Raw genomic sequence first — 19295 nt, 5'->3', positions numbered from 1 at the left:
ATCTGTGGAGGGACAGGTAGTATTGAGGAAGCAAGGGGGCTGCAGAAGGACTTGGACGAAATTGGAGAGTGGGCAGTGAAGTGGCAAATGAAATACAATGTGGAAAAGTGAGGTTATGCACTTTGGAAGGAGGAACCTAGGCATAGACTATTTTTTAAATGGGGAAATGCTTCAGAAAGCAGAAGCACAAAGGGACTTGGGAGTCCTTGTTCACGATTCTCTTAAGGTTAATGTGCAGGTTCAGTTGGCAGTTAAGGCAAATGCAATGTTAGCATTCATGTCAAGAGGGCTAGAATACAAGACTAGGGATGTGCTTCTGAGGCTGTGTAAGGCTCTGGTCAGACCCCATTTGGAGTATTGTGAGCAGTTTTGGGCCCCGTATCTGAGGAAAGATGTGCTGGCTTTGGAAAGGGTCCAGAGGAGGTTCATAAGAATGATCCCTGGAATGAAGAACTTGTCGTATGAGGAACCTTTGAGGGCTCTGGGTCTGTGTTCATTGGATGAGAGGGGATCTTATTGAAACATACAAGGTACTGCGAGGTCCTGATAGAGTGGACATGGAGAGGATGTTTCCACTTGTGAGAAAAATTAGAACCAGAGGGCACCATCTCAGATTAAAGGGATGATCCTTTAAAACAGAGATGACGAGGAATTTCTTCAGCCAGAGGGTGGTGAATCTGTGGAACTCTTTGCCACAGAAGGCTGTGGAGGCCGATTCACTGAGTGTCTTTAAGACAGAGATAGATAGGTTCTTGATTAATAAGGAGATCAGGGGTTATGAGGAGAAGGCAAGAGAATGGGGATGAGAAAATATCAGCCATGATTGAATGACGGAGCAGATTCGATGGGCCAAGTGGCCTAATTCTGCTCCTAGTCTTATGGTCTCATGGGTGCATATCAAAGGAAAATAAATCTATGCCTGGTTTTGGCTGCAATTGCCGGGGTGTTTCTCAGCAGCTGCAGTGTCGAGAAACACCCCGCTGTTCAATGACACTCTGCCGATATTTTGGCCTTGGAGAGCTTCTCTCCGCCGAGACCACACTTTTTTTTCATAAATTTAGAGTACCCAATTTTTATTTCCAATTAAGGGGCAATCCACCTAACCTGTACATCTTTGGGTTGTGGGGGTGAAACCCATGCAGACACGGGGAGAATGTGCAAACTCCACACGGATGTGACCCAGAGCCGGGATTCGAACCCGGGTCCTCAGTGCCGTTGTCCCAGTGCTGACCATTTTGTCTGGCTGGCCCGATCCTCCCCCCCCCCCCCCCCCCCCCCCCCTCAGCTCCCGCCTGATTTTTGACCCCTATAACCCCCCCCCCCCTCCCGCACCAACCTCGGGAAGGCCCCCGGGAACACCCCCTCACCCCCCTCTAACTGGTAAGGCCCCCCTGGCCCGGTTCTTGGCAGTACCAACCTGGCACTCAGGAACCCTGACATTGAGAGCCTCGCACCCTAGCAGTGACCCTGCCAACCTAGCAGTGTCAACGTGCCCAGTTGTCAGACGAACCGCCAGGGTGCTTCCCTGCTGTGCCTCTGACCAACCTGGGGTCTCTAATGGCCTGACAGACCCCCCAGATGCTATTATGACTGGTCCACGTTTATGGAAGCTAGTACTAAACGGCATGTGGCAAGGTCTCCCAGGCGCAGCCATTAGTTCCTGGGCGCCGGAAGAACATAAGAACAAGGAGCAGGAGTAGGCCATCTGGCCCCTCGAGCCTGCTTCGCCATATTATTGCCTTATTATTGTTTGTAACCTGGACTCCTATTGGTCGCACACCCAACTAAACCGACCAATGAGACAGCCCCACTCATCCACCCCACTACGCGCGTTTTTATCGTTGACTCGGCTAGGCTGTGCTTCTGTCAGTGTTAAGGATCAGCGCAAGCAACTTGAAACCTGATTTCAACAAACTGGTAAATGACTGCAGTCAGATGCATCATTCTCATTGACATTGTTCTGTTACTTACTGAGTTACTTTGTTTATAAAATAAATGGGTTTTTTGTTCTTTAAAGACCTTTTATTTTGGCTATTTAAAATATTAATTATTTTACTTAATATACTATGCGGCCCTTTAAAATTGTGAATTTCTGAATGTGGCCCTTGCACGGAAATGTTTGCCCACCCCTGGTATAAACCTTTTCTGAGCACTGTGAAAAATCGTTTGGAAGGTTCTCCACTGTTCCTCAACTGTTACACCATAAAGTCTTTGCTGCCAGTCTACCTCAGCTAGCTCTTCTCTCATCCCATTGTAATCCCCTTTGTTTAAGCACAAAACACTAGTGTTTGATTTTACCTTCCCACCCTCCATCTGTGTTTTAAATTCCACCATATTGTGATCGCTCCTTCCGAGAGGATCCCTAACTATGAGATCATTAATCAATCCTGTCTCATTACACAGGACCAGATCTAGGGCCACTTGTTCCCTTGTAGGTTCCATTACATACTGTTCAAGGAAACTATCGCGGATACATTCTATAAACTCCTCCTCAAGGCTGCCTTGACCGACCTGGTTAAACCAATCGACATGTAGATTAAAATCCCCCATGATAACTGCCGTACCATTTCTACATGCAGCTGTTATTTCTTTGTTTATTGCCTGCCCCACCATAATGTTACTATTTGGTGGCCTATAGACTACTCCTATCAGTGACTTTTTCGCCTTACTATTCCTGATCTTCACCCAAATGGATTCAACCTGATCCTCTATAGCACCGCTGTCATCCCTTACTATTGCCTGGATGTCATCCTTAAATAACAGAGCTACACTACCTCCCTTACCATCCACTCTGTCCTTTCGAATCGTTTGATACCCTTGGATATTTAACTCCCAGTCATGACCATCCTTTAACATGTTTCCGTAATGGCCAGTAAATCATAGTCATTCACGATGATTTGCGGCATCAACTAATTTACCTTTTTCCGAATACTACAAGCATTCAGGTAAAGTACACTTATGATGACTTTTATACCTCTGTTTTGAATCTTAACACCTTGATCTGTAACCTCTCATAAGTTATTTTTCCTCTTAACCTTTCTCCTAAATTTCCTTGTCGTTGAACCCATATCTTCATATAACAGCCTGCCGCGTCGCTTTTGATTTTTGTATTTACTTCCCATTTTATTCCTTTTCGTATTGCTGGACCTATTCACTGAGCTCCCTTCAGTCACTGTACCTTGTACTGTTGCCCTTTTTGATTTTTAACTATGGCTTCTCTGCCTTACACTTTCCCCCTTCCTGCCTTTTGTTTCTGTCCCTGTTTTACTATCTTCCAACGTCCTGCATCGGTTCCCATCCCCCTGCCACATTAGTTTAAACACTCCCCAACTGCTCTAGCAAATATGCTAGGGCATAAGTTCCAGTCCTGCCCAAGTGTAACCCGTCCAGTTTGTACAGGTCCCACCTCCCCCAGAACTGGTCCCAATGCCCCAGGAATCTGAAACCCTCCCCCTGACACCATCCCTTCAGCGATGTATTCATCCTGTATACCCTGTCATTTCTACTCTCTCTAGCATGTGGCACCGGTAGTAATCCTGAGATCACTACCTTCGAGGACCAATTTCTTAACTTCCTTCCTAGTTCCCTGTGTTCTGCTTTTAGGCCTCATCCCTTTTTTTACCTATGTCGTTTGTGCTGATGTGTGCCGTGACCACTGGCTGTTCACCCTCCCCCTCCAGAAGAAACCAATGAATGCATATTTAATTGAGTCTCATGGTTCATTTAAATACACAGATCTGGATCACGCTCAGTGAGGGCAAGATCCAGATCGCAACGTCCCACAAGATTCAACGGCCTCATCTGACACTGGTGTGAGGAGGCCGCTGAATCGTGCCCATTCTCCCCAATTCAAATGATGTGTTGATGAAACCTCCACTTGTTTCTTTCTTCCTGTTGTTGGCATTGTTACCCACTCTAATGTATTTGGAATATCTTTGCCTCTGATTTCCACACATTCAGTTTCCTGGCTGCACAAGAATCAGATTCAGACTTGTACTCATGCACTCAGCCGTCCCAGATCCTAACACATTTTTCTGAATCAGGGTGGTTATTTTTGAAGGACAGGGTATAGGTAGTATTCCCACCAGAGAGAGCCTGCCAGGATCAAAGTAAAAAGATGGAGAAGGACACTCAAAGTGGTGGGATCCAGTTAAAGGGATAGAAGTGCCTTGAATAGATGAGGAAGAATTTTAGTCTAAGTCTCAGACTGAGCCAAAACCCAAACAAGGTATTATTTTGGTGCCAGAGGAGAGTGATGATGCCAGGCCTTCTACTCCTAAAGAGGCTTCACAAGGCTTTCTGTAACTACCCATGGATATCACCACTATCCTAGTAATATCTGGAGTTAATTTAGCAGTGGTGGGCAGAATGGAGATCAGCGAGGTTGCCTAAACATTGTCATTTATTTGTAGTTTTGGGGAGGATGGTCTACTTCCTTCTAGCAGAAAAAGCAGGAAGTTGAGTTTGACCATGATCGGGCACCCATCAAAAATTGTTGCTTTTTTAAACCACTATATCGCTGGGTGGTAGAATGGAGGAATTTTCTGCTCCTAATGTCTGATGTGACCAATGGGGCGATGTGATGTGTCCAGTGTGCGGGTGAAGAAAGTTAGAATGCTTCCTGCTTTTGTGTGTTAGTTTGCTTCTCAACTTCATCCTAAAATGCTGACTAGAAGCAATGTGAGAAACAGAGAAAAATGTAAGGCTCTCTTTGTCAAATACACAGCCCCTCCAGAGGCAAGCCCTCTTCTTGATTACACACAGAAACTTTGTCTCTCACAGCCATAAGCTAAGGCTTCAGAGGAACTTGGAGATGGTTTGGCCTCGAATCATGCAGTGTGCAGGGCTAGTGCCATGTGAACACACCGTGGCACTCATTAACCAAGCCCACGCTGTAGGAGAATAGATCCACTGCCTCGTAAATACCTAGGGAGAGCTGAAAGCCAAGGGAGCAAACTGGCCAAAAAAATCTGGAGTGGAGCTCAGAGGCAGAATGATGTCTAAATATGTCAACTTAAGAATAACTCTTGTAACCAAGCCGGTGCCAAACCTAGCGTTTTGCATTTCTTTGAACATAACTGGAGCAATTGAAAGGGGCAGCCTGACACTTGGACAGCCTCGGGTCCATATAATATTTGGCAAGGCCTGCGCCCTGAGAGGGCATTCTCGTTTTGTTGAAGAGTGTTAACACAACACAGAAGCCAACAGTCAAGAGTAATAAGCCCAAATTCATTGGCATAGTGAAAAAATGCTATGGGCTGTTTTGATGGTGGGAGGGACCACTGTGTCGCACTGGTCAGCAATCACCCACACCAGGTCGAGCAGCCGCCCACTAGTGAGATGATGACCAACTATGGTCCATCTGGAGGCTAGACCAGGTAAAGAAGGCAGATTTCCTTTCGTAAAATATATTAGTGAACCAGACGTTTTTCATGGTCATTATTAGTCTTTTATAGTCATCATTAGACTTTTATTGCCAGATTGTCATTGAATTCAAATTTCACTATCTGCCATGGTGGGTTTTGAACCAGAATCCCCAGAGCATTACACTGGATCTCTGAATTACTGGTCCAGTGGCAATACCACTATGCTACTGCCTCTCTCTTACTGAAGTCAGGGCCGGCTCAAGGTACCGGCAACTCGGGCAGTCGCCCGGGGCGCCATGTGCTAGGGGGCGCAATTTGAAATTTGCTGGCACCGCCTCTTCCGCGAGTGCATTCTAAAGTCAGAAATCCCTGCATGGAAAGCATTCTCAGCACACCCTCCCTCCAACCACGCTGCTCCCTGCCAACCCCAAGTATCAATCCGCCCCTCTCCTCTCTCTGTCTACTTCAACATTCTTACCTGGGTTTCTGTGAGACACAATCTGTTTGCGAGTTGATTTCTCTCGGCTCCCACCACGTAGTGATTTTTCTCAAAGGCTCGCTCTAATCGCAGGAGCTGGGACGGGGAGAAGGCCGTTCGAATCCGCTTGGGTTTTCTGGTGAAGGGGCCGTGGGGAAGCAAGCCCTCGGCTTGTAAGGGCGCCGAAGTTCAGCTTGCCCGGGGCGCCAGCAACCCTAGGGCCGTTCCTGACTGAAGTGCACCTAACTGAAGGCCACCTTCTGTGGGCTTGGGTCTTGCCAATTGTTGACCTTTCTGGGTGCCAAGAAATTAGGTTCTCCTCCTTCAGGCTGCAGACAATGAGAATTTAAATTTTACTTTGTTGAAGCTCTAGCCGGATGTTTTTGTGAGACACAATGTTACAGTAACTAACTTTCTGCTAGTGCAGCAAACTGAATCCATCCACCCCTCCCATGCCTGCTGGATGGTCTCCATACAGAGAGTACTCAAAGAACTGTGGTCTGCCATGATTGTCCAATTAGTTCCAGTTAGGTAGAATGGACTCTGCAGCATGAGCAGGTAGGTCTGAACCCAGATCTAGGGGTAGGGGGCAGGGTGAGAAAGGGTTCCAGTCCTCGATCTCTGAGTTTGGTATTTGGGGAACACTCCTCTTCCTCCTGGTCCATGAGGAGTGCTGTAAAGGCACTAAGCCTCTCCCAAAAGCTGACCCTACCTCCCTTCAGGTTTTCTGAGTTTCCCAAGGCCTGTAAAAACAACATTGAAATGTGCAAATCAACTTAAATCAGAGACTGTCAGCCTCATCAAAATATTTGAAATGCCGACCTACCTCCTAGGATCCTAGGAGTGGGTTAGCTTCCAGTCCCTTGTGCTTCCTCCAATAAGCCCAGAAGTGGGCAGGTTGGAACTTTTTTGAGATCAAGTTTGAAATCTATTCAAATGTTTAACACCTGATCCAACTCCAACCCACCCATATTTGGGGGTTAACATTCACCCAAATTACTTTGTTCAGAAGTTGAAGATTTGTGACAGTAGTTGACATATTTAGTTTTGCCTTGTATGGAGACTGCATGCCACCAAACCTCTCTTATAGATATTATTACTTTTATATTATTAATTAACAAGCAACATATGGCACTTCCCATTTCTAATTATGTAATTACTTTTTACGGGCAGACCTTTTCTGGCCTTCTTGTGAACTTGCCAAGTATTTCAAATGGGCTGAGTTGGCTTCAATACTTAAGTATCCCGAGGTACAGCTTTGCGGTAAGTTATTGATTATTTTCATGTTACGTTAATAAACTAGAACAGTTTGTGTTTTATTTTCACAATGCAAGTTTAAACAAAAAGACATTCCACAAGCCAACATCTTTTAATTTACATTGGGATAGTGGGAAAACTGTTTGTAGGGAGGTGGCAGAACATGGGTAGCATTTGTACACCTGTTAGACCTGCAGCTGAACATGTAGGCATAATTTTGTGTTGTGCTTTGTTAAACATGTGCTTGGGATAGAAAATTGAGCATTATAACCGTATATCTGACTCGTGTTCTTGTCCATCAATGCTCCAACTAGAAATTCAGCCTCCTAAAATGACTCATCACAAATACTGCTTTCCACCAAAGATCACTTCACTGTAACACTTTCAATTCATCAATAACAAATAGTATATGTCCTGCATATTTTAATAAGCAGCAAATAAAGCAAAAGTTGCAATATGCATTTGGAAATCACCATTAATGTAATAATGCAGTTCAAGATGCTTCACAGGAAAATAACCTTAAATTACATTGAGCCAAAGAAGGAGACCTTAATTAGGCTTGGCCTGAAAGATAGAATTTTGGAAGCATTTTCAAGGCGGTTGAGAGGTTTATTGGGGGAATTGGATCACTTGAAGCTGAGATGAAGGCACAGCTACCAATAGTGGAAAAACTAGAGAATGCACAAGAGTCTAGAGTTAGAGGAATGCAGAATGCTCAGAGGGGTTTAGGGAGAAGAAGCCATGGATAGATTTGAACACAACTTGAGAAGTTTAAAATTGAGTTATTGGTGGACCAGTGTAAGTCGGTGAGCACAGAGTGATGAGTGCATGACACAAGAGCTATAGATGAGATTAGTTTATGAATGGTGGAAGCTGGCCGAAAGACTATTTGAAGTAGGCGATCTTTGTGATGAAGAGTATGAGATTAGAAGTTCAGCTGAGGGTCATGCAGGGCACTGACACTGTTAAATATCTGGTTCAGTCTGAAACAGTCGCCAAGGAGGGATGGATAGGGAACTAAGAATTTAGTGGGGGACTGAAGACAAGGCTGTCTTTCCTGTGTCTAATGGTTAAAAATTGTAACACATGTCAGATAAGCAATCCAACAACATAGATTTAGGCTTCATCAGCATTTACATGGAATCAGACATGCCTCTTGATGATAAGTTTAAGTAACTCTTCATTTTTTTAAGGCACTGCAGGTGAATGAATTCAGAAATCTGTACTTCTGTGATGACAAACAAAGGAATGACACAACATTATCACAAATAGTAGCCAATTGCTCAGGGGGCATGTTACCAAGTAAAGGAATGTAAGTTTCATTAGTCATGTGTCTAAAATAGAATGTTTAAAATTATTATCAGTGCTAGAAATGGCTGATTATCTTTAAAAAAAAAGTTACAAGTGTCGCTTCAACATTCTTTGAGCTTTTGGTTTTCTTAAGATCCTATAAAACTTCATATATAAATGGGCATTTCAATAGGAAGATTGAAAAACATGCAATTTTCCCACATCTTAACCATAACATTTATGTATGGTATGGCTTCAGACACTGCTTTATCCAAACCTTTCAAAACAATTGTCGATTACACTAATATTAAGGCAATGATTCAACGGCCTTGTTGGTGTTGCAACGAGGTCATTGATTCTCGAGAGAGAGAAAAGGCGGCATGGTGGCGCAGTAGTTAGCACTTCTGCCTCACAACGTCGTTGATCTAGCCCCGGGTCACTGTCCGTGTGGAGTTTACACATTCTCACGGTGTCTGCGTGGGTCTCACCCCAACCACACAAAGATGTGCAGGATAGGTGGACCCTTAATTGGGAACATTTTTTTAACAAAGACACTGTCAGTGTCCCTGCTGATTTCACCTGTGGGCAGTGCACCCATCGCCAGCTTCTCAAAAACCGCGTTAGGGAACTGGAGCTGAATGATCTTCGGATCATTCGGGAGGTAGAGGTGGTCATAGATAGAAGCTTCAGGAATGTAATTACTCCGAAGAATGAAGATAGATGGGTGACGGTGAGAGGGGCTGGGAGGAAGCAGTCAGTACAGGGATCCCCTGTGGTCGCTCCTCTTAGTAACAAGTATACCACTTTGGATACTGGTGGGGGGAGGGGGGAACTTGCCGCGGTAAGCCATGAGGTACAGGTCTCTGCACAGAGTCTGTCCCTGTTGCTCAGAAGGGAAGGGGGGAGAGGAGTAGAGCATTAGTCATTGGAGACTCCATAGTTAGGGGGACAGATAGCAGATTCTGTGGGAATGATAGAGACTCGCGGTTGGTGTGTTGCCTCCCAGATGCCAGGGTCCGTGATGTCTCAGATCGTGTTTCGGGATTCTTAAAGAGGAGGGGGAGCAACCTCAAGTCGTGGTCCACACAAGCACCAGCGACATAAGTAGGAAAAGGGATGGGGATGTAAGGCAGGTATTCAGGGTGCTAGGGTGGAATCTAATAGCTAGAACAAACAGAGTTATTATCGCTGGGTTGTTACCCATGCCATGTGCTAGCGAGATGAGGAATAGGGAGAGAGAACAGTTGAACACATGGCTACAGGGATGGTGCAGGAGGGAGGAATTCAGATACCTGGATAATTGGGGCTCATTCTGGGGTAGGTGGGACCTCTACAAACGGGATGGTCAACACCTGAACCAGAGGGGTACCAATATCCTGGGGGGAAATTTGCTAATGCTCTTCGGGAGGGTTTAAACTAATTCAGCAGGGGGATGGGAACCTAAATTGTAGTCCCAGTGTACAGGAGGTTGAGAGTAGTGAGCTCATGAGTAAGGTTTCAAGGTCACAGGAGTGTACCGGCAGGCAGGAAGGTGGTTTGAAGTGTGTCTACTTCAACACCAGGAGCATCCGAATAAGGTGGGTGAACTTGCTGCATGGGTTCGTACCTGGGACTTCGATGTTATGACCGTTTCGGAGACATAGATAGAGCAGGGACAGGAATGGTTGTTACAGGTTCCAGTAAGCTCAGGGAAGGTCGTAAAAGAGGGGGAGGTGTGGCATTGTTAGCCAAGGACAGTATTACGGTGGCAGAAAGGACGTTTGATAAGGACTCGTCTACGGAGGTAGTATGGGCTGAGGTTAGAAACAGGAAAGGGAAGGTCACCCTGTTGGGAGTTTTCTATAGGCCTCCGAAAAGTTCCAGAGATATAGAGGAGAGGATTGCAAAGATTATTCTGGGTAGAAGCGAAAGTAACAGGGTAGTTGTTATGGGGGACTTTAACTTTCCAAATATTGACTGGAAACGCTACAGTTCGAGTACTTAAGATGCGTCAGTTTTTGTCCAATGTGTGCAGGAGTGTTTCCTGACACAGTATGTAGATAGGCCAACAAGAGTCGAGGCCACATTGGATTTGGTACTGGGTAATGAACCAGGCCAGGTGTTAGATTTGGAGGTAGGTGAGCACTTTGGTGATAGTGACCACATTTCGGTTACGTTTACTATAGCGATGGAAAGGGATAGGTATATACCGCGGGGCAAGAGTTATAGCTGGGGGAAAGGCAATTATGATGCGATTAGGCAAGACTTGGGATGCATAGGATGGGAAAGGAAACTGCAGGGATGGGCACAATTGAAATGTGGAGCTTGCTCAAGGAACAACTACTGCGTGTCCTTGATAAGTATGTACCTGTCAGGCAGGGAGGAAGTGGTCGAGCGAGGGAACCGTGGTTTACTAAAGTAGTTGAATCACTTGTCAAGAGGAAGGAGACTTATGTAAAGATGAGATGCAAAGGTTCAGTAAGGATGCTTGAGAGTTACAAGTTAGCCAGGAAGGACCTAAAGGGAGAGCTAAGAAGAGCTAGGTGGGGACATGAGAAGTCCTTGGCAGGTAGGATCAAGGAAAACCCTAAAGCTTTCTATAGGTATGTCAGGAATAAAAGAATGACTAGGGTAAGAGTAGGGCCAGTAAAGGACAGTAGTGGGAAGTTGTGAGTGGAGTCTGAGAAGATAGGAGAGGCGCTAAATGAATATTTTCCGTCAGTATTCACACAGGAAAAAGACAAAGTTGTCGAGGAGAATACTGAGATACAGGCTACTAGACTAGAAGGGCTTGAGGTTCATAAGGAGGAGGTGTTAGCAATTCTGGAAAGTGTGAAAATAGATAAGTCCCCTGGGCAGGGTGGGATTTAGCCTAGGATTCTCTGTGAAGCTAGGGAGGAGATTGCAGAGCCTTTGGCTTTGATCTTTATGTTGTCATTGTCTACAGGAATAGTGCCAGAAGACTGGATGATAGCTAATGTTGTCCCCTTGTTCAAGAAGGGGAGTAGAGACAGCCCTGGTAACTATAGACCAGTGAGCTTTACTTCTGTTGTGGGCAAAGTCTTGGAAAGGATTATAAGAGATAGGATTTATAATCATCTAGAAAGGAATAATTTGATTAGGGATAGTCAACACAGTTTTGTGAAGGGTAGGTCGTGCCTCACAAACCTTATTGAGTTCTTTGAGAAAGTGACCAAACAGGTGGATGAGGGTAAAGAAGTTGATGTGGTGTATATGGATTTCAGTAAAGCATTTGATAAGGTTCCCCACGGTAGGCTATTGCAGAAAATATGGAGGCATGGGATTGAGGGTGATTTAGTGGTTTGGATCAGAAAATTGGCTAGCTGTAAGAAGACAGAGGGTGGTGGTTGATGGGAAATGTTGAGCCTGGAGTTCAGTTACTAGTGGTGTACCACAAGGATCTGTTTTGGGGCCACTGCTGTTTGTTATTTTTATAAATGACGTGGAGAAGGGTGTAGAAGGACGGTTGAGTAAATTTGCGGATGACACTAAAGTCGGTGGAGTTGTGGACAGTGCGGAAGTTGCAGAGCTGGACTGAGAAGTGGAAAATGGAGTTTAGTGCAGAAAGGTGTGAGGTGATTCATTTTGGAAGGAGTAACAGGAATGCAGAGTACTGGGCTAATGGTAAGATTCTTGGTAGTGTGGATGAGCAGAGAGAACTCGGTGTCCATGTACATAGATCTCTGAAAGTTGCCACTCAGGTTGATATGGTTGTTAAGAAGGCGTGTTAGCTTTTATTGGTAGAGGGATTGGGTTTCGGAGCCATGAGGTCATGTTGCATGTGTACAAAACTCTGGTGCGGCCGCATTTGGAGTATTCTGTGCAGCCCTGGTCGCCGCATTGTAGGAAGAATGTGGAAGCATTGGAAAGAGTGCAGAGGAGATTTACCAGGATGTTGCCTGGTATGGAGGGAAGATCTGATCTGGAAAGGCGGCGGGACTTGAGGCTGTTTCGTTGGAGAGAAGAAGGTTAATAGGTGACTTAATAGAGGCATACAAGATGATCAGAGGATTAGATAGGGTGGACAGTGAGAGCCTTTTTCCTCGGATGGAGATGTCTAGCACGAGGGGCCATAGCTTTAAATTGAGGGGAGATAATATAGGACAGATGTCAGAGGTAAGTTCTTTACTCAGAGAATAGTTAGGGCGTGGAATGCCCTGCCTGCAACAGTAGTGGACTTGCCAACGTTAGGGGCATTTAAATGGTCATTGGAGAAACGTATGGATTATAATGGAATAGTGTAGATGGGCTTTAGATTGGTTTCACAGGTCGGCGCAGCATCAAGGGCCTGCACTGCGCTGTAACGATCTATTGTTCTATTCTATCGAGAGAGAGGCTTCTCACGAGATTCGCAATGCTCAAAACGTCACACGAGATTTAACGTAATCTCGTGAGACATCGCAATCTAGTTCTTGCTCTCACTGGACCTAAAGAATCATTTAAATATGCATTCGCCAGATTGAACTGGGACCTCGGATTCACCATTTGCTGCTGGGAGACCTCACCAGAGTACCATCTAGCACTGGTTGTAATGGCACCTCATGTCAGACGTTTAGCTGCTGTTGTATAAAGAGTCAAAGGTTCTGCTTCTTTTCACAAAGACCTTTATTTTACTTTAACAGACTCTGCACAAAACTCTGTCATCACATCACCTGACACAAAGGGCACCTGAAGCCCCTTTATATATCAGTGCCAATTATAGAATACTTAACATAAATGAGACAACCAATGGGAATGTCTCTTAACCCATTACTTAACAGTCTTCCCTTCCTTGGAGAAAAAAATAATTAGGTGAAAATAAAATTACAAGAAACCCAAAAACACACGCATTTTTCCCCCTTCTTTTTTTTCATTTTTGGAAAAAAAACAGTCACAGAAACAGGCGCCCTTCATTAATAATATCCAAAAGTTTCTGTGAACTAGCCCCTCTTTCTGTAAAACAGTCTGACAATTGATAACTGCTGTCAACCCATTTAATTTTTGCTATTTCCCCTCTGTACAACATCTGCTTCAAACTTGCGATGTCGATCCTGAACCGCTTTTCATTGACACATTTTGTAGAGTGCACATTTTCCCACAGGGATTTATTGTCAATGTGACATTCAATAGGTATATTACCTAAATCCCCTAATCCCAAAATTTCTGTCAATATCTGAGATATATAAAAGACCATGTCCACTGCCTATACAAGGCTTAACGTCTCAGCAGCCAAAGTGCTTTTGACCACTCTCCTTATTTTCTTTGGTTCCCACACAAGAGGGCAACATTTACCATTGTTCCCCAAAAGGAAAATTATAAAACCTCCTGTGCTTGAAACCCCAATCACATAGATTTGCATAGGACGCATCACTATAAACTATGATTTTCAAGTCCCTACGGTCACCTAAAACCGGGAACCTCAAAACACACTCCTGCATTTGTAGTTTGACCAGCACTTTATTTGCTCTTATTATGTCTTCCACTTTGGGATCATTCATTTTTGTACTCAACTCTAAGACATCAAAACTCACATCCGGTCTAGTCTGTTGACCTAACCAATTCAGTTGCCCAATTAAACTTCGCAGTTGCTCTTTTTCCATCTTTGAAACCATTGCATCTTTTTGTGAAAATCCGGCCACAACTAATTGCTATTGGACTGGTGCTTTCCAAATAAGATTGCTGACGTAAAGTTGCCCCTAACCTAGTCTGCCCGATTTCCAGTCCAATATATTTAAATGCACCGGAAGCCTGACTTCCAACCCTGAATTCTTTCCTCAAACCAGAGATTCCAATAGATTTGAAATAATTCGTCCCACCCCACAAAAAATCATCAACATGCATCATAAAGATGCCAGAAAGATTTTCTTTAAAACAGTAACACATTACCGGATCTGCTTTTAACTGGCTTCAGCCTAATTTTAACAAAACTGACCTTACCGAAAAATACCAGATCCTAGATGTATCATTCAATCCATATACACATTTGTTCAACTTCCACAGTACCCCTTCTCTGTTAGCTGCCTCTTTAGGAGGACAGAGAAAAATATCTCTCTGAAGCTGATGCCCCTGCAAAAAAGGAGCTTTTGTATCTATAGATTTGCATTCCCATGCCTTTGTGGCTAATAGAGCCAAGAAGATCTTTAAAATAACCTTTCCTGCCATAGGCGAATCTACCCTTAAATCATGATCTTCTAAGTTTTCTTCAAATCCCCTTGCCTCAAGCCTATCCTTTGCCTTATAAATTCCATCCGGGAGAACCTTTTCCATGCAAATTCATCTGTGGGATAGAGCTCTTTGTCCCCTATCCGGTACTTCCGTGTATACTCCAAATTCATTACAACAGGGCTGGTTTAGCACAGTGGGCTAAACTGCTGACTTGTAATGCAGAACAATGCCAGAAACGCGGGTTGAATCCCCGTATCGGCCTCCCTGAACAGGCGGTGGAATGTGGCGATTCGGGGCTTTTCACAGTAACTTAATTGAAGCCTACTTGTGACAATAAGCGATTATTATTATTATTATTATTAACTATGCAGTTCTTCCTGTTTGGCATCTTTGATAATTTTTTCATCTAATTTATTGGAAACCACCAAAATCTCATGTGCATGTGTGCTTCTATTCCCATTAGTATTCGTAGTCTTACTAATGTTCCGAGACCTTGATAAACTACGTCCCCTCTCCCATCTGGTATCTCGTTCTGTGCTGCTACTGCTTGATCTTTCCCTTCTGCTATGGGATGTCCTTTCAATAGTTCTCGACCTTTTCCTGCGGACCTGTTCACTATCTGATGTACTATCTGAACTGGCACTACGTTTCTGTGCCCTCCATTTTTGAACTACGTGTTCCCAATCCATTGTCTTCACTCCCTCCCCTGAATGCTGTGCATTCAACCAATGTTTATACTTTCCAGTGGCCTTGACTGCTCTACTAATAACAGTTGCATCCTTCCATTGACTAGACCCTTCAGGCAAGTATCTCACTTTTGTACCAACTTTTAGCAGTTGTCCTTTCGGAAAAATGGCCTGTTCTAATTCATCAGAAGTGTTGTGTTCCCCTACAGAAACCCTATCTGTATCAGTTAACTTGTCCTCACAGATCTGTAACACATGCATACCAGATGACCCTGGTTCTTCATCATGTCTGCTCTGTCTAAATTTGAAAATTTGTAATCTGTATCCATTATCCTTGATGAATGTACCCTAACAGTTTGATTTCCATGTTGCAAAATAATTGTTTTGCCATCTATGCCTATGATCTTCCCTGGGCCTTTCCATTCATTAAAATTGTCTCTCTTATAGTATACTACGCCTCCTTGCTGAAAAACGGTATTTGATGGCCGTACATTATGCCTTAAAGCTCTGCGAATTCTTTCAGAGACTTCTGCTTCCAAAAAAGCTTTTCTACTGCTATGTAATGCATTTAAATGCTGAGCAAATGCAAAGCTAATTGTAGTCTCTTCTCAAGCTGGAGGCAGATCATCCAAAATGGACGGAATTTTAGGATTTCTACCAAACACTAACTGATAGGGACTATAGCCCCGCACCATCTGCAATGAATTATTTGCATGTACCGCCCGTGCTAAAGCTGAATTTAGCTTGCAGTTTGGTCTATCTGCCAACATTTTCCCGAGCATGGTTTGTATCACTCACACCATTACTAAATGGGCTTTTTGCAGCCATATTCATAACTGTGATATTCACATTTTCACACAGATCCCTAAACTCATCATTTGCAAATTCTACCCCATTGTCTGTAAGGAATTTTGCCGGTAGGCCCATTCCTGTCCCTATCCATTTTCCACGATTTGATCCAGAATTACTCTCTTTTCTGAGGGGGAAATGCCCATGAAAATGGGGGAGTAGGAGGGTATGAAGCGGCCTCATAAAGGGTGATGAGGGGTGAAGGCGAGTGTTCTGAAAGGAGGGTCCAAAGAAACTCTCCCAGCATGTCAAAATGAAAGATCGGTGAAATTAAGATAAAAGTCTTTCCTTTAATGTGGTGGAAACATTTGAAGTATTTTTTTTCACAGTCAATTTTATTTCTGTTTAACTTATTCAAACCTCTCTGCAAATCTTGAAGATTAAAAGCTTTGAAGTGGAATTTAATCCTGAAAAGTGTGAGGTGTACGCATTGGAAGGAGAAATTTGACAAGAAGTATTCAGTGAAAGGCATGACACTGGGAAGCCCCAAGTAACAAAGGAACCTTGGCATGTTAATCCAAATATCTCTGAAGGCAGGAGGGCAGATTAATAGGATGGTGAAAAAGGCATTTGGGACACTTCCCTTTATCAATCGAGGCATAGATTACAAAAACAGGGAGGTCATGTTGGAGTTGTATAGAACTTTGGTAAGGCCACAACTGGAGTCTGCGTGCAATTCTGGTCGCCACACATGTGATTGCACTGAAGGGGGTGCTGAGGAGATTCACCAGGATATTGCCTGGGATGGAACATTTAAGTTATGAAGAGAGGTTGGATAGGCTTAGATTGTTTACGCTGGAGCAGAGAAGACTGAGGGACAACCTGATAGAGGTGTACAAAATTATGGTATACACATGGTGATAAGGAGCAGCTGTTCCCTTCGCTGAAGAGTCAGTTACGAGGAGACACAAGTTCAAGGTGAGGGGCAGGCGTTTTAGGGGGGATATGAGGAAAAGCTTTTTTACCCAAAGGATGGTGATAGTCTAGAATGCACTGCCTGGGAGGATGGTAGTGCTGAGTTGCCTCACATCTTTTAAAAAAACCTGGATGAGCATTTGGCACGTCATGATATTCAAGGCTATGAGCCAAATGCTGGCAATGGGATTAGGTAGGTAGGTCGGGTGTTTTTCATGTGTCGTTGCAAACTCGAAAATACAGTGCCTCTTCTGCTCTGTATTTTCTGTGATCACCCACCAACCCGGAGCATTTGTATTTGTTTCTTGAAAGGGTCAATTTTACAAGGCTGTCTTCAGAGGTGAATGCCTTACTCAATGGTCACATGGTTTAGAGAATCATCTGTGGAGTTGGGGGACACCTCATTTATGATTCATTTTGATTTTGCAGTAATTACATTTCAGCTTTGCAAAATTTACTGTTACTTGTTCACTGTTTAAGATATGATTTGTACTTTTACAGTGCATCTTAAACTGAATTTTGTTTTTCTTTTAGATGTTATGGTGAAGAATACTTGTGTGGGCAAGGAAGCGGATTTGGTTTGTGGGCTATCTGGGAGAATATTATTGTACTTGCTTGCATGACAATAACCTTTCTGACCATAGCATATGGCAGTCTTAGGTTTATGAGGAAATTTACATAATGCTTCCAAAAATGAGAATGACCATATGTTATGCTTGAGATCTACAAGAGCTATTCAATGCATATTATAATTGGGACAAGGTGTCAGGCTTGGTTCACGAGAGACATCCTCATTTGTGAGTCTGAAGAATAAAGACCCTCTCCAGAGACGTCAGCTCATTAACTAGGATGATAATTCAGAACTGAGGGAGTGCTTCACTGTCAGGAGGTGTTGCCTTTCAGATTAAATACTTGATCGATGTCCTAATTTCTCTCTTGAGTGGATGTGAAAGACCCCATGGCACTATTTGAAGAAGAACAAAGAGTTGGCCTAATCAACATTTATCTTTCGCCAATACAACTGAAAGAAATTATCTAGTCATTTATTTCATTGCTGTTTGTGGGTTCTTGTTGTGCACAATTTGGCTGCTGTGTTTTCCTATGTTACATCAGTGACAACATCTGAAAAGTACTTAACTGACTGTATAGCACTTTGTGATGTCATGAAGATGCTGTATTGATCCAAGTTTTATTTCTGATTTATCTTTCTGAAAGTGAAGAAAAATATCAAAGATTCTGGAGTTTTTGTCTATTAAATTTTTATAACTGTGATGGAAGGTTGTGTGCAAGATTGTATTAGAAATATTAAATTTAGAAGAAACAGTTGGAGGCTTTTTCCAGGGAAGAAATTACAATTACAAGGGGGCACAAGTTCAAGGTTCCGTGGAGATGTGCGGGGAATTTCCTTTTACACAGACGGTAGTGGTAGCCTGGAATACACTGCCAAGTGAGGTTGTTGAGGCAGATACGTTAGCGACCTTTAAGACTTATCTGAATAGACACATGAACAGATGGGGTATAGAAGGATACAGGCAGTTGGCCGAGACAAGACACGTGACCGGCGCAGGCTTGGAGGGCCGAAGGGCCTGTTCCTGTGTTGTACTGATCTTTGTTCTTTGTATTCTGTACCTTATAATGAATGCTGTGTTGCATGAGCACTTTAATGGTTAGCTTTGTTCATCAATTAAAAATGCAGAGCTTAAACAGATTTAAGAATGTTTTGGTATGCACTAGATATAATTTCTGAGGTATACTCCCAGGAATGACATTGTTTGTGTGGCGCACATTAAAAAAATGTATGTGGCTGCCAGCCATATTTTCCTGAGCAAGTCTCTCCTCTAGAATATAGAACATACAGTGCAGAAGGAGGCCATTCGGCCCATCAGGTCTGCACCGACCCACTTAACCCTCACTTCCACCCTATCCCCGTAACCCAGTAATCCCTCCTAACCTTTTTGGACACTAAGGACAATTTACCATGGCCAAGCCACCTAACCGGCACGTCTTTGGACTGTGGGAGGAAACAGGAGCACCCGGAAGAAACCCACGCAGACACGCGGAGAACGTGCTGGAACCGATGTCCTGGGGGGGGGGGTGTTTGCTTGAGCTGTTGGGGAGGGTTTAAACTAATGTGGCAGGGGGATGGGAACCAATGCAGAAAGTCGGAAGGTAGTAAAACAGGGACAGAAACAAAAGGCAGTAAGGGGGAAAGTGTAAGGCAGAGGAGCCATAGTCAAAAATCAAAAAGGGTGACAGTACTAGGTACAGTGACTGAGGGGAGCTCAGTGAATAGGCCCAGTAATACTAAAA

At 43.9% G+C, this 19295-nt stretch overlaps 1 protein-coding gene across 4 annotated transcripts in view; it reads left to right on the top strand.

The window, feature by feature from the left end:
• The window catches only part of LOC119950880 (broad substrate specificity ATP-binding cassette transporter ABCG2-like), a 274650-nt gene extending 256432 nt beyond the window's left edge, over positions 1 to 18218 (top strand). For 3 of the 4 annotated variants that reach the window (XM_038773769.1, XM_038773765.1, XM_038773768.1), the window contains 3 exons: positions 7018 to 7107; positions 8295 to 8413; positions 17520 to 18218. In XM_038773769.1, the coding sequence (XP_038629697.1) occupies positions 7018 to 7107; positions 8295 to 8413; positions 17520 to 17667 (357 nt within the window). In that variant the 3' untranslated portion in view covers positions 17668 to 18218. The remainder of the gene's footprint in view (positions 1 to 7017; positions 7108 to 8294; positions 8414 to 17519) is intronic. The other variant, XM_038773766.1, reaches the window with a different exon arrangement.
• The last annotated feature ends 1077 nt before the right edge of the window (positions 18219 to 19295 follow it).

Source organism: Scyliorhinus canicula, chromosome 16 (genome assembly GCF_902713615.1).
Source record: "Scyliorhinus canicula chromosome 16, sScyCan1.1, whole genome shotgun sequence".
Lineage (NCBI taxonomy): Eukaryota > Metazoa > Chordata > Chondrichthyes > Carcharhiniformes > Scyliorhinidae > Scyliorhinus > Scyliorhinus canicula.
The sequence above is the reverse complement of the archived record's forward strand: the minus strand, read 5'-3'. Positions and strand labels throughout refer to the sequence as shown.